The following is a 23,931-nucleotide window of genomic DNA, read 5'->3' as shown; positions in this document are numbered from 1 at the left end:
TATTAGCTCACCAGCAGCAGCCTTTTAAAATCACTTGAAATGTAGAAATGAACTGTCCGTTTACATTCTTTCTATTATCCTAACTTAATATGCAGAAACAACTAAAGTAAGCCATTACTGAATTCCCTAAAAACTGTCTTATATTTTTACATAACATAATACTGTGGCATAAAGACAGGACTGGGGATCTTCTTGCAATGTTTTCCAAATAAAGCTGTGGTGAAAAAGTGCATTGGTGAATTCAATAATATAAGAAAAAGGTTCAGTACAAGTTCAGGTCTCTGCTGTTTGGAGTCAGTGGGACATATAGAGATGCTCACTGCTGACTGGAATTATTACTGTCTCTACTTGCTGCCGTACAACTAACTGTACAACTTCCCCCAAGATCTGCGCTACATCACTGCTCTGAACCACCGGTGATTTACTGACAGAATTCACCCACACCGCTGACTGAACATGGACGGTTTGCTACAAAATATCATTCTCTCAGCATTTCAATTTTTAGATGTATTTAGAATTTGTTGCTCAGATGAGAAACTGCAACACTGTGCTGTGATATTTCTCCATATATGGACTTTTGACTTCACTTCTTAAAAGCATTTATTTATGGTTATCATCTTTAATAACAGAAAGCAGAAGCCTGAATCATGGGAAAAAATACTGCAGCAGTAGACTATCAAAAACCAGAAGAAGAGTACAAAAATAGACATACAAGTCATTATTCTACACACACACAAATAAAATATAGATTTACTTGAAATAAAGACGTACCTAAGGCTTTACAATAAGGTTTCATTTGTTAACATAAGTTAATACGTTTGTTAACACGACTGCTTCAGCATTTATTAATCTTAGTCAATGGTATTTCAACATTTACTAATACAATTTTAGTCCAAAGTTGTATTTGTCAACATTTGTTAATGCACTGTGAGTTAATATGAACGATGAATAAGTAGATTTTTTACTGACATTAACAAAGATTGATAAAGGTTATAAACATATATTGCTCACTGTTAGTTCATGTTAGTTTATGTGGTATAGAAAATATGCACATAAAATCCTGAAAGTACAGCTGATTGTAGAAGACAGTTCAAGGCTGTCAGTCCATATAGTCCACAAAAAAGACACAAATGAGATATTACATTAAATAAACTTTGAGATATTACATTAAACACAAATGAGATATTACATTAAATAAACTTTGAGATATTACATTAAACACAAATGAGATATTACATTAAATAAACTTTGAGATATTACATTAAACACAAATGAGATATTACATTAAACGAACTTTAATAAAGATACAAATAGCAGAGTAGCAAAATAGATACTTCTGGACATTAACTATTAAATGCATCTTTATACAAAAAAAAAATTAAAGAAAGTATTTTTTGCAGGTTTTTTTTTAAATTAAGTAAAAACATGCATGTACATAATAAGTGCATTGTATATAAATTTTTTTTTATTTATTTTTTTATGTTAGTACATAGTAGTCAAAGACACCTAATATAAAGTGGGCCAACTATAAAAAAAATTATTCTGAAAAAAAAAAAAAAGAGTAGGCCTACATACTTTTACAGCACAGTATAGGTAGTGAAACTGGGACACATCATCTATCAAACCAAGCCATCTAAACCTTTTTTTTTAAATGACAAACAAATTGCAAATGTGTAATGTGTATGAAACATATGTTTATTTCAAACAACTAAACAGACTTCCATAAAATATGACAAAAACATGCATATTTTGTTGCCAGTGAGGCTTGGTCTTCATGCTTTAGTAATGTATCAGACATAGGATCCATGTGAAATTAGTTGTTTTTATACGAGTCTTTCATGTGGAAATACATCCATTGCATAACTCATGAAAAAAACAACTTAGTGAAGAAAACAAAGGAGGAGATAAAATGTGTATTGGTTGTTTATTGTGCGTCACCTCTCTTAATGTTCAAAGTGTCATATTCAGAGGGTGGAGCTGAGAGTTGAAGAGAAGCATATGTGTCTGCTGCCTCATTCTGAGCCTAACAACATAAACACTCTCAAACATCATCATCATCAACATCATCATCATCATCATCATCATCATCATCATCCTATATCATGTCTTACTATCTAGGCCTTATAACAAAGAAGACTCACCTTCAGCTTGGTGGACAACCTGAAAAGAAAGGATATTGGGTTACTAACGTTTAGTCCATTATATTATCTCTCTACAAAGAAACGCATTCTTACTGTTTAAAGGAGAACTCCGGTCAATTTTAACATTGAGCTCATTTTTTTGTACATTTGGAGTGCTGTCAGTACAGAGAACAACGACAAAAATCGGTGTTGCCTACACCGTGTTATCCTCGTTTTAAAATTTGCACCCTGTTGACTTCAATGGGGCAAGTTTTAAACCTGCTTTTAGGCTCTTAACATCCTTGATGTGTCATTACAAGTGCACAGGTCATGTGAGTGATTCCTTCTGAGTGAACGCGGGTGAATCTGACTGCAGTAGATGTGAAAGAAATATATAAAAAATGATGTTTATTCAGCCAGCGCACATACCTGTATTTACATCCTGTTTTAGGTCGAAGTCCACAGTAGTCGATTGTCGAGTTCACGCGCGTGATCATAGGTACTAAACCTATGCGCGTGAACTCGACAATCGATTACTGTGGACTTAGACCGAAAACAGGATGTAAAAAAACAGAATGTAAAAAAAAGCCATGATGGTCTAAAACGAACTAAGCAAAACTGGAACTGAAGTCGACTGCCAGAAGTTTCATATTTTATTTTCTGAAAACGTGTTGATTTTTAATATCAGTTACATGCTAGCTTTCCAGAGAGCAAAATCAAAAGCCAGATGTGACTGGCAAGTGAATAAACGTGTGCAGTGACCCCCAACATTTTTTGGACCACTTAGTCACACTTAAAAATGTCTGAGTGTCCATTGCAATGCAGATACAAAGTGACAAAGCAAGTGGCATCTGCAAACAAACGATAAGAGCTTTTCTCAGAACTAATTTTAACTATAAATAACTCTATTTATTATTTGTGCTCAACTGGTGTTAAGTTTTTTTAGTGGATGTGTAAAGTAACCATAGTGTTGTTTTTCACAATAGTGATAACCACTAACTGTAGTGTCAAAATATGTTTTGTGTTCATTTTGAATTCCATATCTAGTTTAATAATTTAAATGCTAATTTTTTTATTTTTGTGAAATGTTTTGCTTGTCCTATTTTTTTTATTATTAAATAAATGCCTCTTGGTTTGATATTTTGTTATATAATGCAAATAACATTCATACATTTTCTTTTGCTTAGAGCTATTAATTTGTTCAAACATACATTAGGCCTGTGTAAAAATGTAATTCATACATACCATGATTTGAATACATCACTTCTATGGTGAACTTCTATGTTTATAATTTCTAAATTAAAATACATTTTGATATTTTTGAGGAACAGAAAGTGCCCAAAATGAGTGGTAAAACTACTAAATAATTTTGTTTGTTTTTTTAAAGGCTTTTCATTTTAACCAAAATAAAATAACGCAACATGTTATTATATTTTACTTCACTGTCACATTCCATTTTTGTAGTCATTAGATGTAAACTTTTGGTATAATTTGCTTTTCTCTTTCTCAATAGGTTATAACCACTGTCCACTTTAGTAGCATGCAGCTATATATATCTGAATAATAGGAGGGGCCCACCACTTAAGAACGTATTACTGCAAAATCTTAACATGTTCCCCAGTGTGTAACCACAAACATTAAAGACCGGAATTAACTTTTTTTATACCTTTATATCAATTTAGGAAACAGAAGAAATAAACAAAACAATGCATTTATATGAAAATGAATTGAAATGAAAGCAGTATCCACACAGATGGTCTGTAAAGAAAGACTTAATCAATAGAAAAATAATGACAAATGAAAATAAATAAAACTATCTAATCAGTTCAATCTTGTAGTTGAGTGATTCTTTGAGTAATTAATGGAATCACTACAAAGAAAGTTGAAATAGTCAATTTTTAGGATGATGTCCAAGTCCAAAAAAAAACCTTTAAGTGCTCTTCCAGTAATCCAAGGAAACCCACAAAAAAACCTAGATAGCCCACAGTCACATTCTTGTACTTAGGATACTTGATAATCCACAAGGTAATGCAGTGAGATCAATCCATTGGTTAGAAACCACTTGATGTACATTTCAGTTGAGCCTTAGCAACTCATATGGATTCAACAGTCTCAAAATATAAAGTAACGTATAAAGAGTCCATATGATTGAACTGGAAACAAAGTTTCTCATTCAGGACTCCAATGAGTGTTGCAGGAGGTGCTTGGATAAAACCACGCTTCCCTCTTCCAAACAAACTGACTTCTATAGGCTACTGCTACCCTTTTAAATACAAGAGGTTCTAACGCTCATGCGCCCCCTAGTGGTGAGTATGAAAAAATACCAAAGTAACAGCTAATACTGTTACACGGTGATATTGTTTTTGGAATAAAGCTGTTTTTAAATATTTCTCTCCACAAAACTGGATAAATCACTTTCATCTGCACCATATGTCAAAAGCATGAGTGTGTTTATATAAAACAAAATCCATCAGCTCATTATCATATGTTGACTTCTATTCTGTGATCCTTATCTTTTATTCTCTAAGTAATTTATTATGGCTGTTCTGCTACGGTTCTTAATACCTTATATGTGTCGTTCACCTACCGTACACAGATAAATGTAATGGCACAGAACATAATGACCAGCACAGCCGCAACAGCAACTCCAATCATCACAGAGGAAACATTCAAACCTAAAGAAGAATAAAGAAGTGTTTAGAAAACCACTGATGATCCACTGATTCAATTTAACAAGGAATAGAGAGTCATATTTTAATCTTTAAACAACAAAATAACAATGATGGCAGGAGCATAGGAACAATATGAAAAGTGAGAGATTAGCATTAATGACTGATACTGTTATGACTTTTTCATTTACTAATCATCAGTTGAAAGATCCTCAATTTCCCACAATCACAATCCTACAGAGGATAAGCAGTATGGAGAATGGGTGGGATGGGTAGAGATAGGCCCTGTCCCAAATGGAAACCTAAGCCCTCTGCGATTTTCTTCAGTCCACACTTTCATGACGTAATGCCGTTTTGACTGTCCGGGAAAAGACTGCAGCTCGCGAGCTTGCGGACACAGCAAAAGTGCACATCGAGGGCGCATATCGTATGCAAAAGGGCGCTCGCAAGCACCCTTCTGAAACCTAAAATTACAAATGGGACACCATATACAGTCTTGTGGACTTAACGGACATGCACACGCAGTGGCCATTATAAGTTAAGACAACAAGTGTACATGTGTGTCATTTGGGACAGGGCCATATTTGTGTTCTATGTGATGAATCACAGAACTGAAACTCACGTGCAACAGATAGAAGCAGTTTTCTTGCAGTGCCATGAGTGTTGTTTCCGACACAATGCAGAGTGGATGTGTGTGAGAGTGACTGATGTAGAGTGATGGAGCTCCTCAAGCCTGTGCTGTTCAATCGCTCTTCACTGATGAACGTGTTTGAAGAGTTACTGACAGGACGTCCAGACAGATGCCACTCTAGTTCAGGAGAGGGATTCCCATCAACCTCACAGAAACACACAGTTACATCAGTTCTGTTACAGCTGGAGGAGGGAGAGATTTTAGGGGCATCTGAAAAAGAAAAAGAGAATGATGTCATATATATAGATTTATGGGCGTCTTATGGAGGAGAAAAGAGCTGATGCCACAAAAACATCCTACACTGAACATGTAATGTGATGTTGTCCTGTGCTGTTTTGTTCTTGTCCTGTAGCTGGTAGGTTATAGTGCAGGTGAAAGTGACTCTGTGGTGACGGCGAGTAGCAGTGAAGGTCAGATCAGAGATGAGGAGCTCCTGTTGTCTGCTGCTCTCACTGAGGGGGATTCTGGGAGTGAAGCTCCATGTGAGAGTTGGTGGAGGAGAGGAGCAGAGAGTCTCAGCAGAGCAGCGCAGACTCACAGAGCTCCCCTCCAACACCTCCTGATCCTGATCCTCATACAGCTTCACTGTGGGTTTGGGGGGAGACTCTGAAATACACACAAATACAAGATTAAGTATACTGACAATAATGGCATGACAAATGCATTTAAAATATTAATTTAACACATTCATTTATTAATAAAAGACTCAAATCACTCACCAATGACATTTAAAGTGTAGGTGTTTTCTGTGTAGGTGTATTTCAGATCACCACTCTCAATCCTGAAGTAATATTTACCATTATGATCTGAAATAACGTTATAAAAGATAGTAGTGCAGTTCTTCTCATGTAGTTTTCCAGTTATTTCCCCTTTAAAGTGATCATGTTTGGGATCGCTGGAGTTAAACACTAGATTATTTACATCACGTCCATCTCTGAACCACTGTCCTATAGCAGCACTCTCAGTGAGGTATTTGTCATATTTATCCAGAATCTTAACTGTGCACTTTATAATCACACAGGATCCACTGAGAGCTTCAATCTTCTCTGGCAGACTGATGCTGAAATCTCTACAGCAAACACCTACAACACACACATGATGGAAATCATTCAAACAAGCAGAAGCAAACACTGAAACATTCTGGCAGATAAACACATTTTATTATACAAAATGCTACAAACAAAATATACCACTATAGTCTCATAGACAGAATAACAGAATAACAGTTTAGCACTTGAATTCACACTCTTCACGTCACACTTTAGTTATTTAAAAACTAGATGTGAAGAAGAGAAAATAAACCACACCTTGTAGCAGAAAAGAGAAAAGAATGATTTTCTCTGCCTTGTTCATCTCTTCATTAACAGATGCTCAGTCCAGTGAGGAAACACAAATCTGCACAAATTTTCCACTTATTTTCCAAATTTGTTTAAACTTTATTTATATATCAATACATAATTAAAATGTAAGTACTCTGAAAAAGAAATGATAAAAATCGGGTGTCTGTAGACCTCTCACGACTGTTTTAAAGACAGCTCATTATTTCCATTCACTCCACCCCCTCTCTTCTGGGCTCCTTCCAAAGCCACGCCCCCAAAACACATGAACGCGCGACTCCTACCGTGAGTTGCCTGGAAGACGCATTATTTACCTGAGACGAGCGGAGATGAAGGAGCACAGTGCATGCAGTGACATCATGTCAGTCAGAATCACTTATAATAAAAAAAATAACTTTATCATTATGAATATAAACAAATAAGATGTATTTTAGTACTCACTATCAAGCTAGCATATTGATATTGGTAAAGTTTAAAATATATTTTATTTGATTCGCTAACGAACGAGCTAGTTATATCTATAAGGCAAAGCTAAAAACAGGTTGCATTGATACACGTTTTTCCATTACCATCAGTTACACTGTGATGAAGATGAATTTCGTGTAAGATTCATAACATATATGGTGTTCTGCATGTAAGAGTTTCCATGATGATGTTGACTCTGATGAGGACAACACTCCAGAGACAGGGGGTCGAGGGCGAAGCAGAGGAGGTCGTGCAAGAGGCCGTGCAACTAGGGTCCGAGGATATTGACACGCGTTTTATTTCTTTGTTTATCCAAAGACTTTTTGTTCATTACCTTTTTTTTTGTTCTGTCTTCCTTTTTTTGCCTTGTTTGTCTTCGCTAACTGCATATGCCGGTAATGTGAATTTTGATTGCTCTTTCTCTGCCATTGTTTTGCTATTCCTAGGTTCCGTGCCTCTTGAATTCCTCAAATCAAACGGGTGCGCGCAAGTGGGCAGATCCTGTGGCAAAAGGGTGGTTGCCATGGTTGCGAGAGAGAGTGACAGTCGCCTAAGCCAATCCTTTGTTTCGTCCCGAATGGAAATAATGAGCTGTGTTTAATGCAGATTAAACGGTCTAGAGTCACTCGATTTTTATACTCTTTTTTTCAGAGTACTTACATTTTAATTATGTATTGATATATATAGAAAGTTTAAACAAATTTTGAAAAAAGTTTTTTATAAAATTCCTACCTGCCCTACCTTTAATTTCACCCTAACTGTATGTTTATTGGGTGGGTGACCACGCTTATACTGGACATGGCTGTAAAACATCGTCCGGTCGGGATTTCTAAAATGTCTTGGCACACATGAACAGAAACCACATCTACAACAGATCTGATAACTCACCAAAAAATCTGCTTACTCAAAATAACCTGTTGTCCAGGTTTACATGCAAACCAATTACAATGCAAGTAGCTAAACAACATTTACAAAACTTTATTAATAAATCAGGTTATTTCCCAGTAGTGACGTCAAAACATAATCATTTGCATATCTGACTCAAAGGATTTCATTTGTTATGTCGGTTGTGATGTAAATAAAGCATTAAAAAGAGAAGAAGAGTATTGCAACATGTCAACGGGAAACATACAGCTCATATATTACCCTCTCATGAAGTTACAGATGCAGCATTTTTACTGAACCACTTCTTTATCTTCTGCACAAAATGAAAGCACTATTAAATTTTTTTGGGGTCCAGAAAGTTTTCAATAGCCTATATATTTCCTCCTCCCTAACGCTCTCTCTCTCCCTGGATGTGCTTAAATCCATGTTCCTGTCACATAATCACACATGCACACTTCAATAAGCTGACAGAAAGCAGGTTAACGCATTTACAGTATATGCTGGGCGAAATCGGCGTAAGGGGCAAAAATAGCTGTGGCGATCGGTTTATGCTTAAAGTCCCTGTAAAGTCAAAATTAAGTATGTGTTCTGAGTTTGACACACCACAGAAACATGTGTTATTAGCCACCCAGCCAAATTTGAATGATAAAAAAAGCCGGCAAGTACATAAAATAAGCTATCAAAATCTTGAAAAAATGAGCAGTAGTCTCTGCTCTCAAACGCTGGGGGCGTGTCCGCTGGCTGCGCTGAAACCACGCCTACTCGCGGGAAAGCTGCCGTCGCCACACTCAACTGTCACCGCTACAGCCGGAATGCTGCTAGGTTTTACAAAGCCATGTTCGAGCCTGGACTAACGTTACCTACTATAATTATAACATAAGCACACAAGGCAACTTACACTCATTGGTGGGCTCGCACTGCCGACGATGGCACCAGTTGTCGGCTATTTATGACCTTACTCAAATAAAGCAAATGGGTTAACGCGTTTTCATGATCAAGTGCATTGTGGGCTTATTATGCATAATCGGGTTAAGAACGTGCGGGGTATGGCGGGGTAGCGTTTCTCACAAATGACGGAAATTTCCGTCAATGTCTGGAAAAGAGTTAAGAAGACGATAGACAGAAGAGCACATGACACAAAGAAACAGACATGACAAGCCATGTGCTCACAGTAAAAACAAAAACAAGAGCACATGGCCAGCCAACACAATCACAAGCCATGTGCTCAAAACAAGACAGGAACACCTGAGAGATAGCACACATAGTCTGCAAGATGTCTGTTAAAGATCACTTAATCTGGAAAGCATCTGCTGTTTACTAACATCTGATAGACGTCTTTAAGATGTCCGTTTTAAATACATTCTAAATCTTAAACATCTTAAAGACATTTTCTAAAAGTCGATTTGACAGGAAACGTCCTATAGAACTATTGCAGATGAGCAAACACTCTAAAAACATATGTCTTCCAGATGAATGCCAATGAAAACACCAGCCGCGTGCGACATCAACACAAGACAACGAGAAAGCAGGTAGGTTTCTTCAAGCGTCTTGGATCTCAATGAGATCTTTGTGGAGCACCGGCTGTTGTCAGACTCCTTGTGCATAAAAAAAATCTCACTCGATTTTTACAATTAATGGAAAAAGGAATGTTTGAAAACTTAAACTGATATTTCCTACTGACATACTATACAGCAAAATATATAAATAACTGGCTTATGACCTTTTTTGGGGGTGAAAATAAGGTGCCTTAGACTTTTGCACAGTATTATTTATATCTATTATATATAAAACTACTATACTACTAATACTACTATATACTTTATAATATAAAACACACATATTATCTGCTTCTCCGCATCTATTTAGCACACTTTGACTAACTTTAATGTAGGCTAACTTTTGTAGTTACTAAAAGGTTGTGCGCAAATGGTTTTGAAATTTACGGTATATAAAGAATAGGTCTATACCTTGTGACTTCCTTTGGGGGGATCAGGCTAAAATGTTTATGCAAAACTTGGTCAGGGTTCACATTATCACCCATGTAAATTTGCAAATATAAACAAAGAAAGATGAATGCATCTTTGAGAATAAAGCCAATGCTGTTATAGTATAACCATAATGCAAAACAGGTGTCAACAGAAAGGAGCCGTTTTCTTGTGTCACATGAGATAAGGAGTTTTACATGGTCGTAATGGAACTGAATATGATCTATGAGCTGCCTTAGAGCAATGTTATTTTCATTAAGGACTTTCAACAAGCTTAAGTCGTATGAATGGACTCAGTGACTCATTGGGTCTGCAAATACATTTATAAAAAATAATGAGCAACATGACAGAGACATTAGGCATGGATGCAACTGAACTTTTTTTTACTGAAAGTCATGTTTTCACATAATCATATTGGGAATGCTATAGGTGTAAGTTGGTATATAGGCTTATAAATTGTACTGGTCATTAAAATAAAATGGCAAAAAGGCATTTTTGGCAGTTAAATCCTACAGTGTATGTCAGAGAAACATAAGGGAAAAAATATGTTTACAAATTGAAGCCTTGCAATTGTGCAATAATAAAAAAAAAACTTATTTCTTTTGTTTTTATCTTGCATATATGAATATAAAACCTGAAAGCTATCTACAAGAATGTTTGTGATCTTGTAAAAGAATCAACTTTGGTTTCAAATGTCAATAAAACATACTTTATTATTGCAGAATGTTGCAGTTCTCAATCAAATATGCAAATGCTAACCAAAATAAAAGTAGACAGAATATTCAAGACCCATTTGAAAGGGTGCAAGTGTACAGTAAACAACAACATTTATTTGGAAATAAAATGCACATTGTAAATATGCAGTGCCCCACAAAGAGTGTTTGGACACTTAAAGATTTATGTAAATTGTAACATGACTAAATTATATAACAAAATAACAATAATAATAAATAATAAATAATTTAAAGAAAGACTGCACAAACACATGATTTTTAATTCCCCAAAATAAGTTTGTGGAGGTTTTAAATGATATATCAATACACACAAAATTAATCACTTTGTGATTGTCCAATGTTAGTGTAACATTTTCATATTTAATGTAATGTAAACTACACCAGTGGTTACTCTGATATGACAGCTCTGTGAACTTAATTAGGAAATTACTTTAAACTTAAAATCTCATTGACACCATATAAAAATGTGATTAATCATTTGTTGTCTAATGCAATGACAAAATATATATATTTAAGTGTGGCTTCCATGTGCTCTAAAATCCCCATTTGAATGAATTGGATTTACATGTTTATAAATATTGTATTTGATGCTTTCTTAGATAGATTCACCTTGCTTTACGTCCATATCTGCACTCCGTCTTGCTTTGTGAGGAACTTGGTAAATGGTATCATTATGTGGCGTTGACGACACTTCTCTGATCTTTGCCTCGCTATCTGCTACGTTTCGACCGCAATATCGGACCACAGCATAGTCCTCAGTAAGCGAAGAGATGCCTCTAATGTCTTTTGACTTGGTGTTGTTAAAGTTAATGGTGGAATAATGTAGAGTTTCTGGATGATTTATAGTGGGGGCTTCAGCTGATAATATAACTTTACTGACATAAAAAGGCTCTTCCCCACTGTCCACTGAATCAGCCTAGTGGATGAACAGAGATGGAGAATCATTAGTAGAGAGCTTTTATGAAAAACTTGGAGAGAGTAACTGTACGTAAAAGTGTTCTGGTGTACATGAGTTTGACATGTTTGGGAATGAATAGAATGGGTGTTTGATATACTGTAACATACCACATCAGTCTGAATGAGTCCAGTTTTATCTCCCCTTTGAGTCCTGCAGCATCTACAGAAATAATCCATAATTAAAAACATAACTGCTTGCACCACATTCATTAGACATTTTTATTGTTCGGAGGTTGCTCTTTCATAGCTCAGGAGACTTAAAGGGAAAGGTCACCCAAAAATGAAATTACTCACCCTCATGTCGTTCCAAACCCGTACGACTTTCTATCATCTTTGGAATCTTTTTGATGAAATCTGAGACCTTTCTGTCCCTCCATTGGCAGCTATATGCAACTACCACTTTGACGCTTCAAAAAGCTCATAAACAGATCGTAAAACTAATCCATATGAATTGAGCGGTTTAGTTTACATTTTATGAAGAGACTTGATTGCTTTATATGATGAACAAATTCAATTTGGGCTTTTATTTAATTGTAAACAACCAAACCTGCTTGACGTGCTAGAACAAACCTCTTGCAGAAACTCAAAAGTGCTACATAACACGAGACTGAACCTCATTGGTTCTTGCAGAAGCTGAAACATGCAGCGTAACACGAGAATGAACCTCATTGGTTCTTGCAGAAGCTGAGACATACTGCGTAACATGGAAATGAACCCCATTGGTTCATTGCGGAAGCTCAAACGTGCTGCGTAACACGAGAATGAACCTCACTGGTTTTCACACATCAAGTGAACATGCTTGAGCTTCCGTTGATTGATGTTTATGTGAATAAAAGCCTAAATTAAATCTGTTCATCATATAAAGCAATCAAGTCTCTTCAGAATATTTGGACTAAACCGCTCAATTCATATGTATTAGTTTTACGATCTCTTTATGAACTTTTTGAAGCGTCAAAGTGTCAGTTGCGAAGCTGTCAGATCAAAAAGATCTTCATGTGATCCGAAGAATAACGAAAGTATTACGGATTTGGAACGACTGAATTTTCATTTTTGGGTTAACCATCCCTTTAAATGAAATATATTGTTACGTAGAACTCCATTAAGTATCAAATTTGGCTCAGATGAAATAAAATTATTAAATAATTAAAATTTTCTGGGAAATCTCACCCCCTCTTGTGTTTCATTTCATTAGTGTCTGAGAGAAACAATTGTGATATTAAAGAGATCACATTTGTGTGTTTTTTTCCTTAGGGGAAAGATCATACTATCGTGTTTACATCAGGCATCACAAAGTTTACTTACTTGTACAGCAGTGTTGTGACCCATAAGATGGCCATAAATGTAGCCCCAGCACCGAATCCAACCAGGACGGCGTAAACGTTAAACACTATTAAAGTGACAGTTCATGGAAACTTTCTTTATTCCAAAGAGCAACTGTATTGATATCAAACAAATATTTAACACAATGTATCTGAATAATTTCATTCATTAAAAAAAGCAGCAGGCTATAGCTGATTCATTGCCATATCAATGACTGAAATAGATTAAAGTTGAAATTTACGTGAAGCCTCTTGAGAGAAGAGATTCAGTTGAAACAGTTGACTTGCAGTGCCATGAGTGTTGCTGCCGACACACTGCAGAGTGGATGTGTGTGAGAGTGACTGATGTAGAGTGATGGAGCTCCTCAAGCCTGTGCTGTTCAATCGCTCTTCACTGATGAACGTGTTTGAAGAGTTCGTGACAGGACGTCCAGACAGATGCCACTCCAGTTTAGGAGAGGGATTCCCATCAATCTCACAGAAACACACAGTTGCACTGTCACAGCTAGAGGAAGTGGAGATTTGAGGAGCATCTAATAGAGAGAAAGATCAAGAAAAGTCTGAGCAGGAAAACTGGAATCTTTCCTTAGTAACTTTTCTATTGTAGTTCACATACATTCACTGAAGATGGCTTACATATTACTGACTAATTTTACTGGCTTGCAGTTCACATTCAGACACTAGCTGAGATTTGTTTTTGTTTGTATTTGTTCCTGGCTCTATAGTAGATTTAACTTGACACTGGTGTACTAATAAAGGTTTTATTTATTCATTTTAGATGTTTTAGATTATGATATTGCTACTTATCTGTTCAAAGATGGAATTGCTTTTGAATTAATGCCATATATGCTTGCATGAAATGCTATGTCGTGCAAACGGCGACTCAGAATGATGTTGCATTTTGTGTGTCATTGAAACAACAAGAGATGATAAGAAAATTGTGAAAGTTGTAGTTCATGAACTATTTGTAACCAACCACAAAAGGTAAATGAGAAGATACACGTGGGCCAAGATAAGACGACTAAACAATGGTTGTGAAAGTTGTAGTGCATGAACTGTTTGTAACCAACCACAAAAGGTTAATGAGAAGACAAACAGGGGTGAAGAGAGCAGACGGACACTTCAGAGAAGAAGAGGAAGAGTGTTAGAAGACAACAGCGAAAGGACATCCAGGGGATTGAGACTGAGTCACAGAGACTGATACTCCAACAGCAGGAAGAATGGATCATACAAGACATTGATCAATTCATGAAAAATATTGAAGTGGAATTTCCCAAAAAGTAGTATAAAAGTCTGAGGAGTAAAAGGCCTCCTCAGATGCTGCCTGCATTAAAGGTGAAGTATGCCTGATACCCTAACAAGGGCGCTTGACAGCATCTCCAATATTGCTGGTTAAAGGCTAGATTATAGAGCTTTTTAGCTTAAACTGATTTTAAGTTTTATTTTATATTTAACTGCTTTGTATTGTAACCAATAAAATAAGCATTTTTATTGTTATGATTGCCTCCTGTGAGACTTTATTTATAACTACGAACTGAGCCTCAAAAAAAGTCTTCTACGTCAGTCCTGAAGGACTTCAACCTCCTGGCGGCTGAGTTCTTTATGGATTAGGCTAAATTTGACTAACCTTACCCTATCTGGATAACCATAGGGTTAAAGGTGTAAGATAAAAGGTCACACCGACTAGCATAGAATATGCTTCAACTAAAGTGCTAATGAATGTAAAGCAAATCAGCAAGTAAAACAGACATTAAAATAGTTATTCCAAACTCATTTGATTTTCCCCATGTAACAGAAAAAGAAGCAGAATGTCCAGGCTGCACTTTTCCAGATAAAAGTGAATAGGAACTGGGGCTGACGAAAATAAGGACTTGTACACTCTATTTAAAGTCTTATAACTTTGCGTTTTTCATTGACTTCTGGATAAGTGCAAATAAATAATGATTCACGAACATTAAAAAATTGTAAAAAAAAAAAACAACAACAAAAAAACACCTCAAATGTGACCTATGTCTAAAGAACATTTTTTGTCTTTTTTAACTTGACAGCCCCAGTTCACTGCTGTTGCATGAAACAAACAGCCAGGGCATTCTGCTAAATAACTTTTTTGTGTTCCATAGAAAACATAGTTAATGATGGAATAAAGTTTTATTATTGGTTGAAAGGTTCTCTCTATTCCTTTATTACTCACACTGAATGTCCAGCATCACTGATGACTCATTGTAGCCGTGTTTGTTCTGAGCTGTACAGTGGTACCAGCCTCTCTGTGTCGGGTCGGTCCTGTCGAAGGTAAGGGTGTCTCCAGTCTGCAGCTGCTTCAACTCTCTTTCACTCTTTCTAGACCAGGTGTAGTTCATCACTGCTGGATTTGCATCACTTCTGCAGGTCAGAGTCACAGAACTGCCCTCCAACACCGAGTCAGACGGAAGCACAGAAACTGATGTGTTTTTAGGGGGATCTGAGGGGAAACAAATACATTGCCACACAATACAATTTACAATAATATGATTACCAAGTCAAAACTGATACAAAGCATCACTTACACTGAACATATAATGTGATGTTGTCCTGTGCTGTTTTGTTCTTGTCCTGTAGCTGGTAGGTTATAGTGCAGGTGAAAGTGACTCTGTGGTGACGGTGAGTAGCAGTGAAGTTCAGATCAGAGATGAGGAGCTCCTGTTGTCTGCTGCTCTCACTGAGGGGGATTCTGGGAGTGAAGCTCCATGTGAGAGTTGGTGGAGGAGAGGAGCAGAGAGTCTCAGCAGAGCAGCGCAGACTCACAGAGCTCCCCTCCAACACCTCCTGATCCTGATCCTCATACAGCTTCACTGTGGGTTTGGGGGGAGACTCTGAAATACACACAAATACAAGATTAAGTACACTGACAATAATGGCATGACAAATATATTTAAAATATAATTTTTTAACACTTTAAACACTTAACATATCATTTAAATAAAAAAGGACTCAAATCACTCACGAATGACATTTACAGTGGAGGTGTTTAGTTTGTAGCTGTATTTCAGATCACCACTCTCAATCCTGAAGTGATATTTGCCATTATGATTTGAACTAACAGTATTAAAGACAGTGGTGCAGTTCTTCTTATGTAATTTTCCAGTTATTGCCCCTTCAAAGTGATTAGAATTGGGAACTCTAGAGTTAAACACATTATTTTCATCTCTGAACCACTGTCCTATAGCAGCACTCTCAGTGAGGTCTTTGTCAAATGATTCCTGAATATCAAATGTGCACTTTATAATCACACAGGATCCACTGAGAGCTTCAATCTTCTCTGGCAGACTGATGCTGAAATCTCTACAGCAAACACCTACAACACACACAACACAAACTGTTAAAGCACACAAAAAAATGTACAAGCACATTTCCAGCAATAAACACAAACCCTTTATTTGACTATACATTTCAGTTTACAAATAGACCTAATTTATATTTCAGTAAAAAAAAAAAAAAATGTTTTATATATATATATATATATATATATATATATATATATATATATATATATATATATTGCATTAAAAGCAGAGGAGAAAATAAAAAAAAGCCTGTGTGGATTGATGACGATAATGCTTGAGTACTGACTGAATCAACATCAGAATAATAAGTCAGAATACTTGATTTTAAATCAAATGTAACATATTTGATGTTCTACTTTCTTTATTTTTACATCTATGAATCTGGTCTTTAGTATACAGCTTGTATTAAAATAAGGTAATCAGATTGTTACTTTGCATCATGTTATATGTAACACAGATGTAGTGTCGTGACAAATGGTGCTCAAGTTAAAGATTCTGTGTATTTTTAATAACTCAATTAAAAGTCTAAGTACCTAGCCAATAAATAAATAAATAAATAAATAAATACATATTAATAATTGAGTAAAAGTAAAAAGTAAGAAAGTGTCTATGTTTATTAAACTTACAAGTAAAGAGTATTCCTTTCTTAGATTTTCAATTGACTTTTGAAAACAATTAAGAGACAGTATAGAGATTTTATCATTTTTTATATATTTTAGATTTAAGTCATGATGACTGAAATAATGTACTTTGTACTTTTAAGTCTACATGTACTGTAATAGAGTAAAAAGTATTGCGTATTTCTTGAGTAATCGCAAGTATTCGGTCTTAACAGAACCGCTATAGTATAAATAATCATAAGTAGTGCTCCTCAAATACTTTTCAACTATGCAATTAAACCATTTAGACCTATACACAACAGATTAAAATACACTGATCATATAAAAAACACATTCATCATGATAAACATTTTAGCTGTTCACTTCATCTTACAAATGTCTCATTAAAGACATTGGTGAAGGTGAAGAAGAGATACACATACCTTGTAAGAGAAAGACAAAAACACAGACTTTCTCAGCAACACCCATCTTGCCATTAAAAGAAGGTCAACCCCTAATAAAGGCCAAAAATACACATTAATCACAAAAATTATAATGATACAAGTAGATAATATACAATACATACATACGTGTATACACATACATAACACATATACATACGTACATACACATACACATTTAATCACGTATTAACCAGGAGGTAGGGTTTTAAGAGAATTAAAGTAAGCAATAAAGGGATGCCATTTACTGAAGAAATTGCTTTTCCGAGAACCTCTTACTTTTTCCAGTTTCAGAAAAAACATGGTATCCACTAACCATTGGGAGGTTGTTGGAGGCTTATTAGATTTCCAGTGGAGCAAAATACGGCGTCTAGCTAACAAGGAGGTAAAAGATATAACATCCAGTTGTTTGGAATTAAACTGAGACCAGATTTTTGGTACACCAAAGATTGCTATGGTGGGGCAAACATCAATTCTAATTTAACACTTTAGACATAGTTGTAAAATACCTGACCCAAAAATTTTGCAACATAGGACAAGTAAAAAACATATGACTCAAATTGCACAAAGGTGCATGACATCTGTCACATCTGTCTTCAACATTAGGAAAGATTTCAGATAGCCTGGCCTAGCCAGAAAAATGAATTCTGTATAATACTTTAAATTGTATGAGGCCAAGACGTGCACAAATTGCACTAGAATCCCAGACATTCTTAAATGTCCCTGATAATTCTGTCCGGACTGCAGTGTGTATGTGAGAGGGTAAATACGGTGACCGGGAGTCCGGGACACTGGTTCACAGTTTTATCGTGGGAACGTGATAATTATGTCGTTACCTTGACAGAATGATCTTAAATTATTAATGATATCCATTTCTCCTAATCCCAGGTTGCTATGTCACGCAGGTTTGTTTACACATTAAACTCGTGGCCACTCAAAATAGGTATTATTAATAATTTAATATTTTGTCAATTAAGAATGACAAAAAATTAAGCAGAGACAGCATTCAAATTTAGTTTGTTATAAAAGGAATATGTAAGAACATACAATAATATAGGCCTACAATAACATATTTTATCTATCCCATCCCACATTCAGTCTTTTAAATCCATTCATTGATTGTTTCTTTTTTATTTAATATTTATGAATTATCATTTCTATTGGTTATATATTTTTTCATTGATATGCATTTGCAGTGGTAAGATTGGGTGTGAATTGGGCTGTTGGTATCGAGTTTAATTGTCATGATACAAAGTTTATTATCTTGAATATATACACTCTGTATGAGTGTTATCAAAATGAAGCTGAATACTTAAATAGATAAGCATTTGTTGGCTCTTTTATTCAGGATAATGCCTCAACCTGTATTTTTGTTGTAGGAGACATGAATGCTGATATTTCTGATGCAAACTCTCTGTTTGCTAATCACTTAACGCATTTTTGCACTGATATTGGTTTAAGACTGTCAAGCAAGGTCCTTTTACCTAATAATAGTTATACTTACATCAGTGAGATGACATACCACCTCGTGGTTAGATAAACTTACCAATGTTAACTACGGTGGCTAATAGCATTAACACAGGAAGACTAGACAGGACTAAATTAACCATGGAAGATTTCCAGAAGTATCATGTTAGGACTGATGGGTTGCTGGGAAACATTGCACTGCCCAAAGACGCCATAAGATGTGGTGATATTAATTGTAAGAATCCACAACATAGTAAAGATTGATGTGTTTTATATGACTCAATTGTGGAAACACTTAATATTGCCAGTAGGCTTTTTTATAAACCTCAGCGAATGGCATAGCATCAAGCCTGGTTGGAACGAACATGTAGCAGAACTTCACGTCAAAGCTCGGTGTGCATTTAAAGACTGGATAGAGTCCGGTAGAGATAGACAGGGCCCTTTATTTGAAGAGATGAAACGGGCAAATGCAAATTTTGCACTAAGATTTATAAAAAAAGAATGAGAACTCGATGAGGTCTGACTCTTTGGCATGTAAGATGCATGACAGAAGTTATAATGACTTTTGGAAAGAGGTTATAGAGCCATGAACAGTATTAAAATGTCTTTACCCTCAAAAATTGAGGGTGTCAGTGGCTAAGATGTAATTTGTCAGATGTGGCGGCAACATTATCATGAGCTGTTTAACTGTATTTAGAGGAATACTTTTGAGGTGGAAAATATTGACAATGATGAAAATGTGGTTATTAATTCAGAAGAGGTACAATCTGCAGTATTGGGATTAGATGACAATAAAGTGTGTGGGACCGATAAAATAACCGCTGAACATCTAAAATATGCAACCAAGAAACTTGTTCCTCTGTTTGCTATTTGTATGACAGGTTTCTTAGTTCATGGGACTCTGCCTGAATCTATGTTACCTGTTTTATTAGTGCCCGTCATTAAAGACAAAACTGGCAAAATAAACAGCATGGACAATTATAGACCTAAAGCCCTAGCTAGCATTGTATCCAAAGTGTTGGAGATAATTCTTCTTAACAGGTTGGAACAGTATATTCTTACGACTGGCAACCAATTTGGCTTTAAACGTCAACATGGTACAGATATGTGTATATTTGCCTTAAAGGGATAGTTCACCCAAAAATGAAAATTCTGTCATCATTTTCTCATCTTCAAGTTGTTCCAAACCGGTATGATCTATTTTCTTCTGCTGAGTCATACAGGTTTGGAACAACTTGAGGAAGAGTAAATGATGACAGCATTTTCATTTTTGGGTGAACTATCCCTTTAAAGGAAATTTTAGATCATTATAATAGCCAGAATTCCTCAACTTTTATGTGTTTTATAGATGCCTCAAAGGCATTTGATCGTGTAAACCATGAAAAATGTTTCTTAAATTGCAACATAGAGGAATACTATAAGAATGATAAGATAAGTAATGATAAGAATTCTAGTCTTATTTTGTCACCTTTTGTGCTTGCATGTAAATTTGGCATGTGTTCTGCTTATGTTAAGCTAGCAAGCCTTATTCAAAGCATGCTGTACACCACTTTATACTGCCCACTTGTGGCGGTCAGCAAAAAGAACATGCATAGACTGAATGTAGCGTATAATGATGGCATGAGACTGCTTCTAAAACAACCAAGATGGTGTAGTGCTAATGTTTGTTAATGTTGCTGTGCCTACCTGTTCTGCCTTAATAAGAAATCTTATTTTTCGATACATGTGTAGAATGTCTGCCTCTGAAAACAGAATTATACAAGCTTTAGCCCACAATGATTTTAGCTCTGTCAGGTATACATCTAGACTGTGGAGACATTGGCGCTCCTGATATTACAAGTGAAAGTTATTGACCTTTTATTAATTTAGTTATATGTACTGTATGTTTCCTGCTATGTTGTAACTATTGTCTTTTTTTTCTTATTTTTTTTACTTCCATTTTGAGTCCTGAATAAAGTCATTATTATTATTATTATTAAATCTTCATAATGCATTAAAACAGTTTTGTTATTTAAAGTCTAATGGATGAAATAAAAGAGTTAAATTCAGCACGATAAAGAGGAAAAATAAAGGAGCCATTTTTGCTTGTGAATAAAGAATTTTGATAAAGAAAAAGAAAATAACTACATATTCAAGGGACAACAGCTTTGGGGTCAGGTCAGAGGTCACTCTTCAGCTGGAACTAGACTTGCAAACAGACATTACCGGAACCCAGTTATTATACTTGGATATTTATAAATATATATATGGATATTTTCTTACAAAAACACATTGCTTCACTTCAAAAGGAAGTGTCAAAATTCAAGTTACCATTCAGTTTTTTTTTTTTTTTAAGAAATTGGAAGAGCCAGGATATTTTTATATATAACTCTGTGTTTGGCTGAAAGAAGTCATATACACCTATGGTTTGAGGGTGAGTAAATTATGAGATCATTTTCATTTTTGGGTGAACTATCCCTTTAAACTCGTGGCCACAAGAAATTGTCATTCCCTCAACATAGGATCTTCAGTATGACATAACATAATGATTACCTTAAGAAAATGACCTTGTGGCCACGACATATCACATTTCCACGAGGTAATATGATGTTCCCACAAATTAATATCTCGTGGCCATGACATATTATCACGTTCTATTAAGTTTATATGTTGTGGCCACGACAAAACTATAAGTGAACTGGACATAGTAGGTAAAAAAAATTGTCAGTCTCATTCTAAAGGGGCGGTCACACGCATTTCAGCTGTGTCCCAGTGTCAATAAGTTTATTTCTCTTGTGTTCAATTTGTTACAGAACCACACATGTACTTATACTCAAGCAAGTTCTTCAGTAAAATAAGAACCTATATAGACACTGCTCAGTACGTCTCTTCAATTAAGAGTCATCTCAGTTCTAACCGACTGCCTGCTGAATTTTGCATACAGAATAAAATAATCTGAAACTTCAGAATCAACACACCTGAAAATATCAACTGATATTAAACTACTTACCCGAAAAGGCTGATCAAAAAATCCACTGAATATTGGTATTAAAGAGAACAAATTCACTGTTGTGAAGCTACTGACTGGAAGCTGCAGAAGATAACACAATGTGGTAAGCCTAATGCAAACATTGAACAGTCTTTCCATGACGGCAAGATTTATGTAGCCTAATGCAAATGATGATATTGGCATAAAATTAGCTTTTCTAAAATATTTGATAAAGTTCACATGCAGTATGAAAATATGTTCAACTTGTTGCATATTTTTTTACTTATTTGAAAATGTCCGTCAGATTCAACTTATTAGCACAATTTGACTTTCTAATGGTTTTTTTGTAATGCAAGTTTCAGGACAGCAGTCCTATTGGTCCCTAGTTCTTTTTTGTTTGTTTGTAAACTAGCAGTTTATACTATTTTAGAGCACAATTATGTTCAATTATGTATTTGTATACATTTTCAAGAATGATTTAGTTGTTTAATTATTTAAATTTAACGTGTTATTGTCCTAACCAACTCTTAACCCTAAACACAACTGCAACCCCGAAATAGGCTATTTAACCTAATTTGATTCAATGGGCTATATGAGGCCCTATATTCTAGTTTTAAATTCAGTTTTGCTAGAAATAACTTATTTTTCACCTCAGAAGCAAGATATTTTATGTGTACAGTATGTACGAGTCTTCCTTTTCATTCGCCGAAGTCCAGTGTAATAATTCTCATCTGGCGTGTGATCGAACAGTTTGCGCAACAAACGAATGTGTTTATCAGTAGGCCTATGTTAATAAATTGAAATAATATGAAAACAAATACCAGTTTACAATGTCATATGAACTGTTTTTGCACGGCTAAAATAACTGATGCCTGACACATAAATTCTTGAACATTTAAATGTACAATGGGCCGTGCCCACTCTTATGTTAAAAATAAGGTGGACAGATAATAAAAATGTAATAATTTCCATTGGTGTGGTCTTTGTATCTGTTTGTTTTATGTTTAATTAAGGTTTTCTCTGTTGGAGTAGCCTATTGGCTAGGTGGCATTGTCAAAAAAGGGTCCTAGAAATGGAGTCCTAGGATGTCAGTCCTGGAACTGCAGCCTCCAGTATTGCAGGAATTGTAATATTGTATAGGGGCACCTTTCATGGCTTCCAGCACCATAGAAAGGTCCCACACAGGGACTGAGGGAGGCCTGGGAGGATTCAGCCTCTTAGCTCCTCTAAGGAAGCGAATGACTAAATCGTTCCTTCCTATTGACTGACCAAGCGTTGTTCTCGAGAACGCTGCTATAGCCGCCACATAGACTTTGAGCGTGGAAGGGGTCCTGCCCTTATCCAACAGCTCCTGTAGGAAGGAGAGTACCTCCGTCACCCAGCAGTCTGCGGGTGACACACCCTGAGCTGCGCACCAGCCGGAGAACACTGACCATTTCGAGGAGTAGAGACGTCGCGTAGACGGAGCTCTAGCCTGCGTGATACCCGGGTACCCGTTGATGGCCCAAACATGAAGGGACCACAGCTCTGGGTGAGGATGCCAAATCGAGCCGTGAGCCTGTGAGAGGAGGTCTCTCCTCAACGGCACTGGCCATGGGGCAGGTGCTTGGAGCATGGTGCTTGCTAGCTGCATCATTACTGGGAACCAGTGTTGGTTTCTCCAGAACGGCGCTACGAGCAGCACTGAGCATCCTTCTTCCCTGATCCGCTCTATCACCTGAGGCAGGAGAGAGACGGGGGGAAAAGCATAGAGCGGGCGGCGGGGCCATACATGAGCCAGCGCGTCCCTGCTCTTGGAGAAAAATTCCAGACAGTGAGCGTTTTCTTGAGACGCAAACAGGTCTACTTCCACTCTGCCGAATTTCTTCCACAGCAGTTGGACTGTCTGTGGGTGTAGAGACCATTCGCCTGCCGGAACATTGTTCCTGGACAGTCTGTCTGGTCCTATGTTCAG

General features: G+C 36.1%; 1 protein-coding gene across 1 annotated transcript; it reads right to left on the bottom strand.

Annotated features, from left to right (window-relative positions):
* Positions 1-1,651: 1,651 nt before the first annotated feature.
* LOC311289776 (sialic acid-binding Ig-like lectin 7) lies at positions 1,652-23,413 on the bottom strand (the record flags this gene model as incomplete). Its single annotated transcript, XM_084408024.1, has 7 exons — positions 1,652-2,023; positions 2,142-2,160; positions 4,708-4,795; positions 5,412-5,690; positions 15,706-16,011; positions 16,143-16,493; positions 23,347-23,413. The coding sequence occupies 7 exons, from the start codon at positions 23,411-23,413 to the stop codon at positions 1,925-1,927; spliced, it is 1,209 nt and encodes a 402-aa protein (XP_084264150.1). The 3' UTR covers positions 1,652-1,924.
* Between the last annotated feature and the right edge of the window lie 518 nt (positions 23,414-23,931).

The sequence above is a fragment of the Rutilus rutilus genome (assembly GCF_951802725.1).
Source record: "Rutilus rutilus genome assembly, chromosome: 4".
Lineage (NCBI taxonomy): Eukaryota > Metazoa > Chordata > Actinopteri > Cypriniformes > Leuciscidae > Rutilus > Rutilus rutilus.
Note: the sequence above shows the minus strand (reverse complement) of the source record. Positions and strands in the feature narration are given on the sequence as shown.